The 12,190-nt window shown below is 42.5% G+C and overlaps 1 protein-coding gene across 2 annotated transcripts in view; it reads right to left on the reverse strand.

Annotated features, from left to right (window-relative positions):
- Positions 1-12,190, reverse strand: part of smad2 (SMAD family member 2) — a 140,386-nt gene that overhangs the window by 32,985 nt on the left and 95,211 nt on the right. For both annotated transcript variants that reach the window (XM_038790487.1, XM_038790486.1), the window contains 2 exons: positions 8,804-8,997; positions 6,453-6,587 (listed from right to left, as the gene is read on the reverse strand). In XM_038790487.1, the coding sequence (XP_038646415.1) occupies positions 6,453-6,587; positions 8,804-8,997 (329 nt within the window). The remainder of the gene's footprint in view (positions 1-6,452; positions 6,588-8,803; positions 8,998-12,190) is intronic.

Consider the following 12,190-nt stretch of genomic DNA (forward strand, 5'->3'; position numbering starts at 1 on the left):
TTAAATTTTCCCCTCTCACCTTGAAATCGTGGCCCCTTGTAATTGACACCCCCACTCTTGGAAAAAGCTAGTTGCTATCCACCCTGTCCATACCTCTCAATTTTGTAGACCTCAATCAGGTCCCCCCTCAACCTCTTGTCTTTCCAACGAAAACAATCCTAATCTACTCAACCTTTCTTCATAGCTAGCACCCTCCATACCAGGCGACATCCTGGTGAACCTCCTCTGCACCCTCTCTAAAGCATCCACATCCTTCTGGTAATGTGGCGACCAGAACTGCACACAGTATTCCAAATGTGGCCTAACCAAAGTCCTATACAACTGGAACATGACCTGCCGACTCTTGTGCTCAATACCCCGTCCGATGAAGGCAAGCATGCTGTATGCCTTCTTGACCACTCTATCGAACTGCTTTGCCACCTTCAGGGTACAATGGACCTGAACTCCCAGATCTCCCTGTACATCAATTTTCCCCAGGACTCTTCCATTGACCATATAGTCCGCTCTTGAATTAGATCTTACAAAATGCATCACCTCGCATTTGCCTGGATTGAACTCCATCTGCCATTTCTCTGCCCAACTCTGCCTGGATTGAACTCCATCTGCCATTTCTCTGCCCAACTCTCCAATCTATCTATATTTTGCTGTATTCTCGGACAGTCCTCCTCGCTATCTGCAACTCCACCAATCTTAGTATCATCTGCAAACTTGCTAATCAGACCACCTATACCTTCGTCCAAATCATTTATGTACATCACAAACAACAGTGGTCCGAGCACAGATCCATGTGGAACACCACTAGTCACCGTTCTCCATTTTGAGACACTTCCTTCCACCACTACTCTCTGTCCCGTTGCTCAGCCAGTTCTTTATCCATCTAGCCAGTACACCCTGAACCCCATACGACTTCACTTTTTCTATCAACCTGCCATGGGAAACTTTATCAAACGCCTTACTGAAGTCCATGTATATGACATCTACAGACCTTCCCTCATCAACTAACTTTGTCACTTCCTCAAAGAATTCTATTAGGTTTGTAAGACATGACCTTCCCTGCACAAAACTATCACTGATAAGTCTATTTTCTTCCAAATGTGAATGATCCTATCCCTCAGTATCTTCTCCAAATGTTTGTCTACCACTGACATCAAGCTCACAGGTCTAGAATTCCCTGGATTATCCCTGCTACCCTTCTTAAACAAAGGGACAAAATTAGCAATTCTCCAGTTTTCCGGGACCTCACCCGTGCTCAAGGATGCTGCAAAGATATCTGTTAAGGCCCCAGCGATTTTGTCCCTTGCTTCCCTCAGTAACCTGGGATAGATCCCATCCAGTCCTGGGGATATGTCCACCTTCATGCCTTTTAGAATACCCAAAACATCCCCCTTCCTTATGCCTCTTGCTCCTTATATACGAATAAAAGGCTTTGAGATTTTCCTTAACCCTGTTAGCCAAAGATAGTTCATGACCCCTTTTAGCCCTCTTTATTGCATGTTTGAGATTTGTCCTACTTTCCCGATATTCCTCCAAAGCTTCCTCAGTTTTAAGTCGCCTCGATCTTATGTATGCTTCCTTTTTCATCTTAGCTAGTCTCACAATTCCACCCGTCATCCATGGTTCCCTAATCTTGCCATTTGCATCCCTCACTTTCACAGGGACATGTCTGTCCTGCACTCTAATCAACCTTTCCTTAAAAGATTCCCACATTTCAAATGTGGATTTACCTTTAAACAGCTGCTCCCAATCCACATTCCCTAGCTCCTGCCGAATTTTGTTATACTTGGCCTTTCCCCAATTTAGCACTCTTCCTTTAGGACCACTCTCGTCTTTGACCATGAGTATACTAAAACTTACGGAATTGGGATTGCTTTTCCCAAAGTAATCACCGACTGAAACTTCAACCACCTGGCCGGGATAATTCCCCAATACCAGGTCCAGTGTGGCCCCTTCCATAGTTGGACTATTTACATACTGCTCTAAAAAAATCTCTCCTGGATGCTCCTTACAAATTCTGCTCCATCTACACCTCCAACACTATACGAGTCCCATTCAATGTTGGGGAAGTTAAAATCTCCCATCACAACCACCCTATTGCTCCTACATTTTTCTATAGTCTGTCTACATATTTGTACCTCTACTTTACACTCGCTTTTGGGAGGCCTGTAGTAAAGTCCCAACAATGTTACTGCACCCTTCCTATTTCTTAGCTCTACCCATATTGCCTCAGTGCTCGAATCCTCCATCGTGTCCTCCTTAATCACAGCTGTGATATCATCTCTGACCAGTAATGCAACTCCTCAGTTCTCAGTATTTGTTTTGTGAAAATTCTGAGTTTCATAGACTATTTTGGGACTGTAGCTTTAAATTTAGGGTAAAAGGTGGTCATGTGATTTGTCCTGTAGTCAGTTGAGCTCAGGTGATTTGATTGTTCGAGATCAAAGGATAGGTTTAGATTGTTTTATTGCGGAGGCGGCAGCAATTGTTTGAAGACAATGGCAGCAGTTTTAAGTGGACCCAGTGTCTCCTAAAGCCGCAGAAAGGTGTTGTAGTTATGGTTGTAAACAGCTCTATTATAAATTATCCAATTACTCCCAAGATAAAAAGAGTGGCGGTCAAGGATAGTCAATTAGTATTTCTGCCTAGATACATGGTTAAAGTGTTTCATATTGCCATGGGAAAGAGGACAAGAGGAAGCCATTCCATGAGAAGATTTGTTCTTGTATGGCCAGGGAGAAGATGGCTCATGAGAACAGACTTTACTGCTGTGGTGGATTGAAGAAACTCTCCAAAAATTGCGAAAAGCACCTGAAGTCGGCCACTTAAGTTACTACTTGGCAAAACAGGGATACAGGAACCTGTTGAAAGCTGGGAATTAAGTGTAAACTGTTTGCTAAATTTCCCCTAGTATCATGGTTTGGTAGGGTGCTCTTTCAGAGGGCTGATGCAGACTCGATGGGCCAGCTGGCCTTTTTCTGCACTGTGGGGGTTCTATGAAAATTGTCACTTGGAAAAAATCTGATTTAATTAAGGAAAGCCAACACTGATTTGTTAAAGACATTTAACAAACTTGCATGAGGTTTTAAAACTTGATAGTACTGAGAACAGTGGAGAGTGGAGTGAAAGCTTTTACAACAGGCAGGATTGTAAAATGGGATGGATACACATGGAAGTTATGAAGAACATTTATAAAATAGTGGTTCAGCATCAATCGGAATATCTTGTTCAATTCAGGGCACTGCAATTCAGGCTAGAAGAGGAGCCTTTCGAGAGGCTGCAGAAAAAAAACTCATGAGAATGGTTTCACGGATGAAGGACATCAATTAGGTGGATAGATTAGAGAAACTGGAGTTGTTATCCTCAAGAGATGGTGGAGAAGAGATTTGATTGTGGTATTCAAAATCATGAGACGACTAAACAGAAGTAAGCTGCTCCAAATAGCAGAAGGGGTAAGAACCAGGGTGATTTAAGGTCATTTTTTTTAAAATGGCGACACAAGGAATTTTATTTTAATGCAGTGACCGATTATAATCAGAAATGCACTGCCCGAATGTTGTGTAAGTAAATATGATCTTGGTTTTCAAAAAAGTATTAGATGAGCAACTGAAGAGACAAAAAAAATTGGAAATTGGGAAAAGTCTAGTGAGCGGAAATAGCTGAGCTGTTCTTGCATGGCTCAAATCGCTTCCGCCTGTGCTATAACCATTGTGTGATTCTTTGCATGCTCGTTGATTGAAAATGATTCTCCAAATTTTTCAAGTCATGTACAGCACTGCACACAAGCCCCGGGGAATCAATTAGGGGACAACCCCAGTCTCAACAGTTTCTCACCCAAATCTTCCCATTTTCTCCATCACTTCAACAGAATTCCATCTGTTCAGTACAAAATCCAATTTCCTAATAAATCATCTTGCACTTCTTTCCATTCACATCTAGATAGCTTCTTCAGGTTTAATATTTACTATCTTGCATCCAGTACAGGCAATCACATCATTTGTCAAATATCAAAGTTTATACCATTATTCATATCCAAAGCCATAATATTCACGGACCATGAACAGAAGAATAAAAATACAACCCTGTTAAACTCATGTTTTCTATTGTTTAAAATAAATTTGTATCCATCTAACTACTTTACCAGTAACATCATTCACTTTTGAGGCAAGGCCTGTTCCTTCTAAAACCATAACAGCATCCGCTAACCCAGCGGTTTTTGCCGGAACCTGAGATAATCAGGTCGCTGGACACAGAAAGAGCTTTTGATAGGGTTGAGTGGAGGTACCGCTTTGCGATCTTGGAGAAGTTTTGGTTGGGCCCTCGGCTTGTGTCATGGATGTGGTTGTTGAACGCGGCTCCTTCTAGCAGCTTGCTCAACACCATGAGTTTGGGATTGTTTCGTCTGTATAGGGGGACGTGACAGGGATGTCCTATGTCTCCCCTCTTGTTCATGCTGGCAATTTCCCCGAAAGGCCACAAATAAGTGGAACGGAATTCCCGTACTGGCCGAGGTTATTCATGAAGGCCTGCTTTCTCAACTTTGCTCCTCGCCGGAGGTGTGGTGATCCTCAGGTTAAATCACCACCAGTCAGCTCTCCCCCTCAAAAGAGGAAGACAGTTTATGGTCATTTGGGGCTATGGTGACTTTCCCTTTATTGAGTAAGTTGGGTTCCTTCTCTGGATACATGTTAAATTTAGAGAAGTGTGAGCACTTTGTGGTCGGCATGTTGGATAGGGGTCTGGGGGCTACCTTTCTGCAAGGCTTGGACTGGTTTTCGGTATTTGAGGATCTTGGCGGCATGGGATTGGGAACGTCTACATAAGTTAAATTTTACCAGCCTAGCAGGTAGGGTTAAGACTGACCTGCAAAGGTGGGATAGCCTCCCATTGTCCTTGGCGGGCCGGGTTCAATCCAACAAGATCAACATCTTAGAGGCTCCTGTTCTTATTTCAGTGCCATCCAGTATTTTTATCCGTCTTCTTTATCGGGTTTTGTATGGTGGGAAACAGAGGATTCGCAGGGGGATCTTACAGAGGATAGACAGTCGGGGGTTGCCAACATGGAGAAGATGTTGGGGAGGTGTGGATACCAGATGTCTACCTGGGTGCGGATGGAGGCTGGGTCATGCAGAGGGTCCAGTTTGCGGGGCTGGTGACGGCGATGGCGTCACTGTCTTTTGCTCTGGCAAAGTACTCTTCAAACTTGGTGGTTGTCTCCACTTCAAAAATATGGAGGTACCGCCATCGGCACTTCAAGCTGGGGTCAAGGTAGGCCCTATTTGAATGAACCACTTGTTTGAACTGGCAAAATTGGATGCCACATTTGTGGGGTACAAGGGGAAACGGCTGGAGAGAGTGACTGACTTTTTTTCCCCAGAGGGACGGCTTGCCAGTCTGGAGGAGTTGAAAGAGAAAGTCGGGCTCGAGCTCAGATGCATTTAGGTAACATAGAACATAGAACAGTACAGCACAGAACAGGCCCTTCGGCCCTCAATGTTGTGCCGAACAATGATCACCCTACTCAAACCCACGTGTCCACCCTATACCCGTAACCCAACAACCCCCCCGCCCCCTAACCTTTACTTTTTAGGACACTATGGGCAATTTAGCACAGCCAATCCACCTAACCCGCACATCTTTGGACTGTGGGAGGAAACCGGAGCACCCGGAGGAAACCCACGCACACACGGGGAGGACGTGCAGACTCCGCACAGACAGTGACCCAGCCGGGAATCGAACCTGGGACCCTGGAGCTGTGAAGCATTTATGCTAACCACCATGCTACCATGTTGCCCCGTAACGCCAGGTTCAAACTTGGCTTTCACCTCTTCAGTTGCTCGGAGGCAAATCCTTCTCAAATTGGAGACTGGTAACACCACCTAGTTGCCTCAACATGGCTAGGTGATTTGGTGGAAGTTTTACACCTCGAGAAGGTCAAATATAGCGAGTGGGTCAATTGCAGGGTTCTACCGTAGATGGCAACATTCATATTTTATTTTAAAGAATTGGTCAGTGTTAGCTGTTAAGAGGGGGAGGCAGGAAGAATGGGGGGATGGAGGAGCTGAGTTTACTAGGTTACTGTTCTTATTATTGGTTTACTGTTGTTTGTAATTTTTGGTAGAAAATGGTAAACGTTAAAACTTTTTTTAAAATCCTCTAATGATTAATACACTATGGAGATGTTTCAGTGTAATTTTATTAAACTGGCCAGGATTTTCTGGTCTATCGTGGCAGGACTACTGCAGGAAAGGTTCATTGACTTTCAACAGGACCAGACCATTCCAGCAGCAGGTAGGGCCCTAAAAATCCTGCCCAGAAATACAAATATCAATAATTGGATTTCACCAAGACAATACTTTGACTAGCTTTCACTTCTCCCCCCCACCCAGTTATGTTGAAGCAAGATTGCTAAAAAGATAAACCAATTAATTATACCACGAGTTATAGGTATTTGTTACCTGGGATGTAGTTGCTCTGTGGCTCTATTCCAGCGGGAAAATTAGTGTTTTCAGGAATGGAATGAGTGTAGTCATCAAGTGGGGGCAACTCTGCTGGAATTTCTGTGTGTCGTGGCACCAGTACAGGAGGCAAAACTGAAACAAAGCACACCATTAATTATCCTGAAACAGACTGTTGAGGTGTAAACATTTTTCCCAATTGTGCATCGAAACACAGTAACAGCATGATTTAGTGTACAGATATAATATATCCTTCACATTTATACCATGAAATAATTCACCACAAACTCGGGATTAACTGGGTGTTTCACTATTCCTATGAAAATCTTTGAATTGGCCTTAGAAATATCTACCAGTTCTAACTGGCTCAAAGCATCCATTGAAGGCTTGGAAGAGGCTCATCTTCAAGATGTAAAAGGGTATAATCAAATGGATTTCATACTGCACTGGATCTTCAAAAATACATAACAATGAATTCTACTGTTCACCAGCAAACCAAAACCCCAAACCAACCGAACTGTTCATTCAAATATTTATAAATAACATTTCATTTACAGTGGGCCACCTCTCTGAATATTTTCTTGCTCTCTTTAAGACACCAAGATTTTGAGAAGCGAATAAATATCATGAGTCCTGTGATTGTAGACCTGTAGACTCTAGTCTAAATGGTGTGTAACTTAGGTGTCATTAGTTTGTTGGATGTCAATAGTACCAGAACATCACAAGCCTTCTTTGACAGATTCTTGTGGCTTATATACTATGAAGCTTATCTGGCAACATTGTTGACTTCAGTTGGCAGGTGGCGATAAACTGCAAGAGGCCAAGCGTATGCTAATACTCCAGAGTGAACATTGGAGGCAATTCACATGCCTGCACAGTGAACTCTTTGTACAGACATTGCAGTATTTAAATTGGTTTCTTGGGTCTATTGAAAGCTCGTAGAAAAACACAAATACAAAAGTTTTGATAATGCAAACGTTTGATTTGCAGCTATATCTGATGGTGTACTTTTTGGTGGAATGCACAAACAAATGATGCAGGGATATACAATGAAAGATCTTCAGCATTGCAGTACATTCTCCATTATCAAGCAGAAGTGCATAGAAAATGTCAAAGTAGTCAAAACATTTTGATTACATGCCAATGTATGCACTTTTCGACAATGAACTTAATTTTGAATTTCAAGGAGTGTTCCACATAAAAAGTAGCATCCTTGGTGTTCACATTTTAACAAACTAGTTTAAAAATCCCTCATTTAACAGTTACATTTGCTCATGTGGGCATCATGGTCAACGTAAACTACTTTGCTGCATAGAGAAGCAGTCCATATCTATATGCAACAAGACACCAGGGTAACACCCTCGGTCCAAACATCTACAGCTGCTTCAATGGCCTTTCTTTCATCATTAGGACTTAATGGAGATATTCATGAATGATTTCACAATGTTCGACCCCATTTGCAATTCCTCAGATACTAAAGCAGTCAGTGTCCATATGCAGCAAGACCTAAACAAGTCAGACTTGGGTTGATAAGTGACCAATAACATTTGCGCTATACAAATGCCAGGCAATGACCATCACCAACGAGAGAATCTATCCATTTCCCTTTGGCAATCAACAGCATGACCATTGCTGAATCACCCACTATCATTCTATCACCACTGACTGGAAACTGAACTGGGACAGCAATGTAAAAACTGCATTATCAAAGCAGGTCAGAGTGGGAATTGAGGTGACTAACTCACCTCCTGATTCCCCAAAGCCAGTCCACCATCTATAACGCACAAGTCAGGTGTGATTGAATATTCGCCACTTGCCCAGATAAGTGCAGCTCCATCAACACAAGAAACTCAACACCGAGGATAAAAGCAGCTGTTTGATCAGCACCTCACACATCAAATTAAACAGTTATTCCCTCCACCACTGATATACAGTGGCAACAGTGTGAACTACACACAAGTTGCACCGCAACAACTCACCAAGCCTCCTTCAACAAAACCTGTGACCTCTACAACCTGGAAGGACAAGGACAGAAGATAAGTGGGAACACCAGCAACTCCAAATGCTGCTCCTAGGCACACACCAACTTGACTTGGAACTATTTCTTCACTGCCACTGGATCAAAATCCTAGAACTAGCTTCCTAACAGTACTACGATGTACTGCATGAGCTTCTACTACGAGCAGAAGCACGGCAATGGATCAAGGGCAATTAGGGATGAGCAACAAATGCTAAACTTGACAGCACGCACACATCCCACAAAATAATTTTCAAAAAGGGCTCTAAAAGAATGCGATTAAATTAAAATTTTCGAAATTAATTTGTATAACCTAGGATTAGCTTGCACCCACCTGGTGTCTCCACCCTCTGATAGTGGTATGGATTAACACATACTTCATCCTTTTTAAGATTGAAAGCATATTCACAAGTTTCAATGGCTCGAAGCTCATGGTGACTGTGAAGATCAGGCCATCGCCACAAGCGACAGTAAATAACATGAGGCAAACCTTTGCGATGTGAAACCTGCAGTCGGCCATCAAGTGATCTGCACAGAAAGAAGAATATAAGATCATGTGGAATGCTTGGGATATCAACTGTAATGCTATTACTGAGAAGTTATTAATATTAAATCACATTTCACATATTATTGACAGAAAGTTAAGTAACTAACCACTCATCATCATCATCATCAAGTTATGAGTGTAGTGCAAGAATCAAGGGAAGGGGCAATTAAATATCTCACAATATACAGTACTCTATTGCAATCACAGAACATTCGCAAAACAACATGTGCTGGAGATATCAAATCATAGCTGAATATTCTCGGGGCTAAAATTAACCTGGAAGTCATTATAGTAGGGCAGGCAGACTGCTTTTCTTCAAAAACAGAGCACCGGTTAAATTCCAATCTCATCTTTTGCTCTATTCCTTGCAAATTTCTTCTTCATATTTCATGTTTCCCAAAAGCTTTATCCACAATTTGTAACTGTATTTGTTAGGCTAGCTATAACAATATCGACCTTACCAACGAGAATATAGCTAGTTGGCCTTGTGAGAGCTTGCTGAGTCAGTACTGCTATCCATCTCAAATCACAAGTTTATAAATTCAAGTTCCACACCAGGACTTCAACACAATCAAGATTGATACAACGGTCCTGTAATGAGACTGTGCTGCACTGTTGCAGGAAATCAGCCTTTCGATATGATGTTAAAAAAAGACGGTTTGAAAGGTTCAAGTGATGTCCTGTTATATGGGTCAGCACGGTGGCACAGTGATTAGCACTGCTGCCTCACAGCGCCAGGGACCCAGGTTCAATTCCGACCTCGGGTGACTGTGTAAAGTTAGCACATTCGCCTCGTGTTTGCGTGGGTTTCCTCCGGGTGCTCTGATTTTCTCCCACAGTCCAAAGATGTGTCGGTTAGGTGGTTAGGTCATGCTAAATTGCCCCTTCGGGCAATAGGATGGGGGATTGGACCTAGGTGCAGTGGTCTTTCAAAGGGCTGGTGCAGCTTCAATGGGCAGAATGGCCTCCTTCTGCACTACAGGGATTCTATGTCACTACTTCTTCATCAACCAAGATGATCAAAAAGTGAGTCATTGCTGTTTGCAGATTCCAATGCCCAGATTGCCATGTTGGTCAATGCTGTTCAATGTAAAAAGATCAGCAAGGCATACAAACCACTTTGAGTTTTGGTTAGAGATGAATTTTTGGATCTTAGCAAGAGCAGCTGTTGGGATACTGATTTAGACCAAAGGTGGGCATGGGAGAAAAGAAAGCTATTGAAGGTTCTCTCTCATGATCACTGGGGAATACTCATGTGGGCATCAATGAGGGCCAAATGAAGATTAGGTCCAACTGTCCTCCACGGTCAAAAATCTCCCAACAAAATATCAATCATACATGTAGACTGGCAACTTCAGGGAGGTATGAGGGAGTGACCAGCACATTTAAAATCATTAACAGGAAGAGTTGGCGTTGAGAGAGAAAGAGAGGAGAGAGAGAAATGGGGATGGGAAGGCTCAAAAATTAAAAAAATTAGGCTCGAGTTCAGTTACGTTCATATGTATAAACAGTACCAAAAATCTACGCCTTACTCCAATCAGCTACATAAATTAATCTATTTTTAACCTAGCACTAGACAAAACCTCAGATTCAGAAAGGCATAAACTATTTTCAAATTCCGAGTTGTAAAGTATTCTTATATTTCTTTCTCCCTGGTTATAATAGTTCATCTTGAATACAAAAACAGTGGAGGGCAAAGATATCCTACTTCTTTGTGATGGCTAAATGAAGTATCATAGAAAGGAAGTTGTTTTGTCTTGCTGGAGAGGGTTAAAGATAAAACAGCATAAGCCATTACTACAGTTAAATGTAAAGGTCACGGTGGATGTTGGAAATCTGAAATATAATCAGGAAATATTGGAAATACTCAGGTCAGTCAGTATGCGTGGAAAGAGAAATAGTTAACATTTCATGTTAGCAATCTTTCATCACAGATAATGTTCTACTCTATGAAAAAAATGTTATGCATGTCATCAAGTTCTAAGCAAGAACAGAGACAGGCAGAGGCAGTTGAGGCCAGGGAAGCAGAAGAATAACGGATGGGGGGCATAGTGGTTAGTACTGCTGCTTCACTCTATGTCACTGAGTGACTTTAAGACAGAGATAGATAGGTTCATGATTAATAAGGGGATCAGGGGTTATGGGGAGAAGGCAGGAGAATGGGGTTGAGAAAATATCAGCCATGATTGAATGGCGGAGCAGACTCAATGGGCCGAGTGGCCTAATTCTGCTCCTATGTCTTATGGTCTTAACAGCACCAGGCACCCAGGTTCAATTCTGACCTCAGGTGACTGTGTGGAGTTTGCACTTTTTCCCCATGTCTGCGTGCATTTCCTCCAGGTGCTCCGGTTTCCTCCGGTTTCCTCCAAAGATGAGCACGTTAGGTGATTGGCCATGCTAAATTGCCCCTTTGTGTTCAAAGGTTGGGTGGGGCTTCAGGAATGGGGAGGGGGATTGGCCCAGGTAGGGTGGTCTTTCGAAGGGTTGGACCAAATGGCCTCTTTCCGCACTGTAGGGCTTCTACGTATTTATGGATAGGTCTATGATAGGATGGAAGGCAGGAGTGATTAAATGAGAAGTGATAATGGTGCAAGACAAAAGGGGGTGTTAATGGAACATAATAAAAAATGGAGAGAGAAACTATAAATGGCAACAGCAGAACCATTACTAGGATTTGCTGTCCAAAAAGAATGTGAACAATGATAATCTGAAATTGTTGAATACTAGGTTGACTGGGCAAGATTGTAACGTGCTCAGTCGCATTACCGTCGCATCCAGTGAAAACAAATCAACTTTGCTTCAAATCTCCATTCCAATCTCACCTTGTTCTATTTCCAACTTTTCCTTTCCTATCCTCAACACAATGCAACTTTCCATATCAATGCTTCAGATTAATATTCATTTTCCTCAAAGGAATTCCTTTCATTGTGGTTGACATACAGTCGGATGTCAATCACATTTTTCATACTTGCTCTCAAAGGTGACATTTCCACTTGTCCTTACTTTCCAATACCCCAGCCTTCATATTTAATGGATCATCCTACACCATTTCCACCACCTCGCATAATCCACTAACATCTTCCGCTCCTTTTTCAGCATTCCTAAGAGACTGCTCCCCATCTTCCATCATTTCCAACAGCTACTCCACTTCCCAGCACATTTGTGAGCCCAGGA

The sequence above is a fragment of the Scyliorhinus canicula genome, chromosome 3 (genome assembly GCF_902713615.1).
Source record: "Scyliorhinus canicula chromosome 3, sScyCan1.1, whole genome shotgun sequence".
NCBI lineage: Eukaryota > Metazoa > Chordata > Chondrichthyes > Carcharhiniformes > Scyliorhinidae > Scyliorhinus > Scyliorhinus canicula.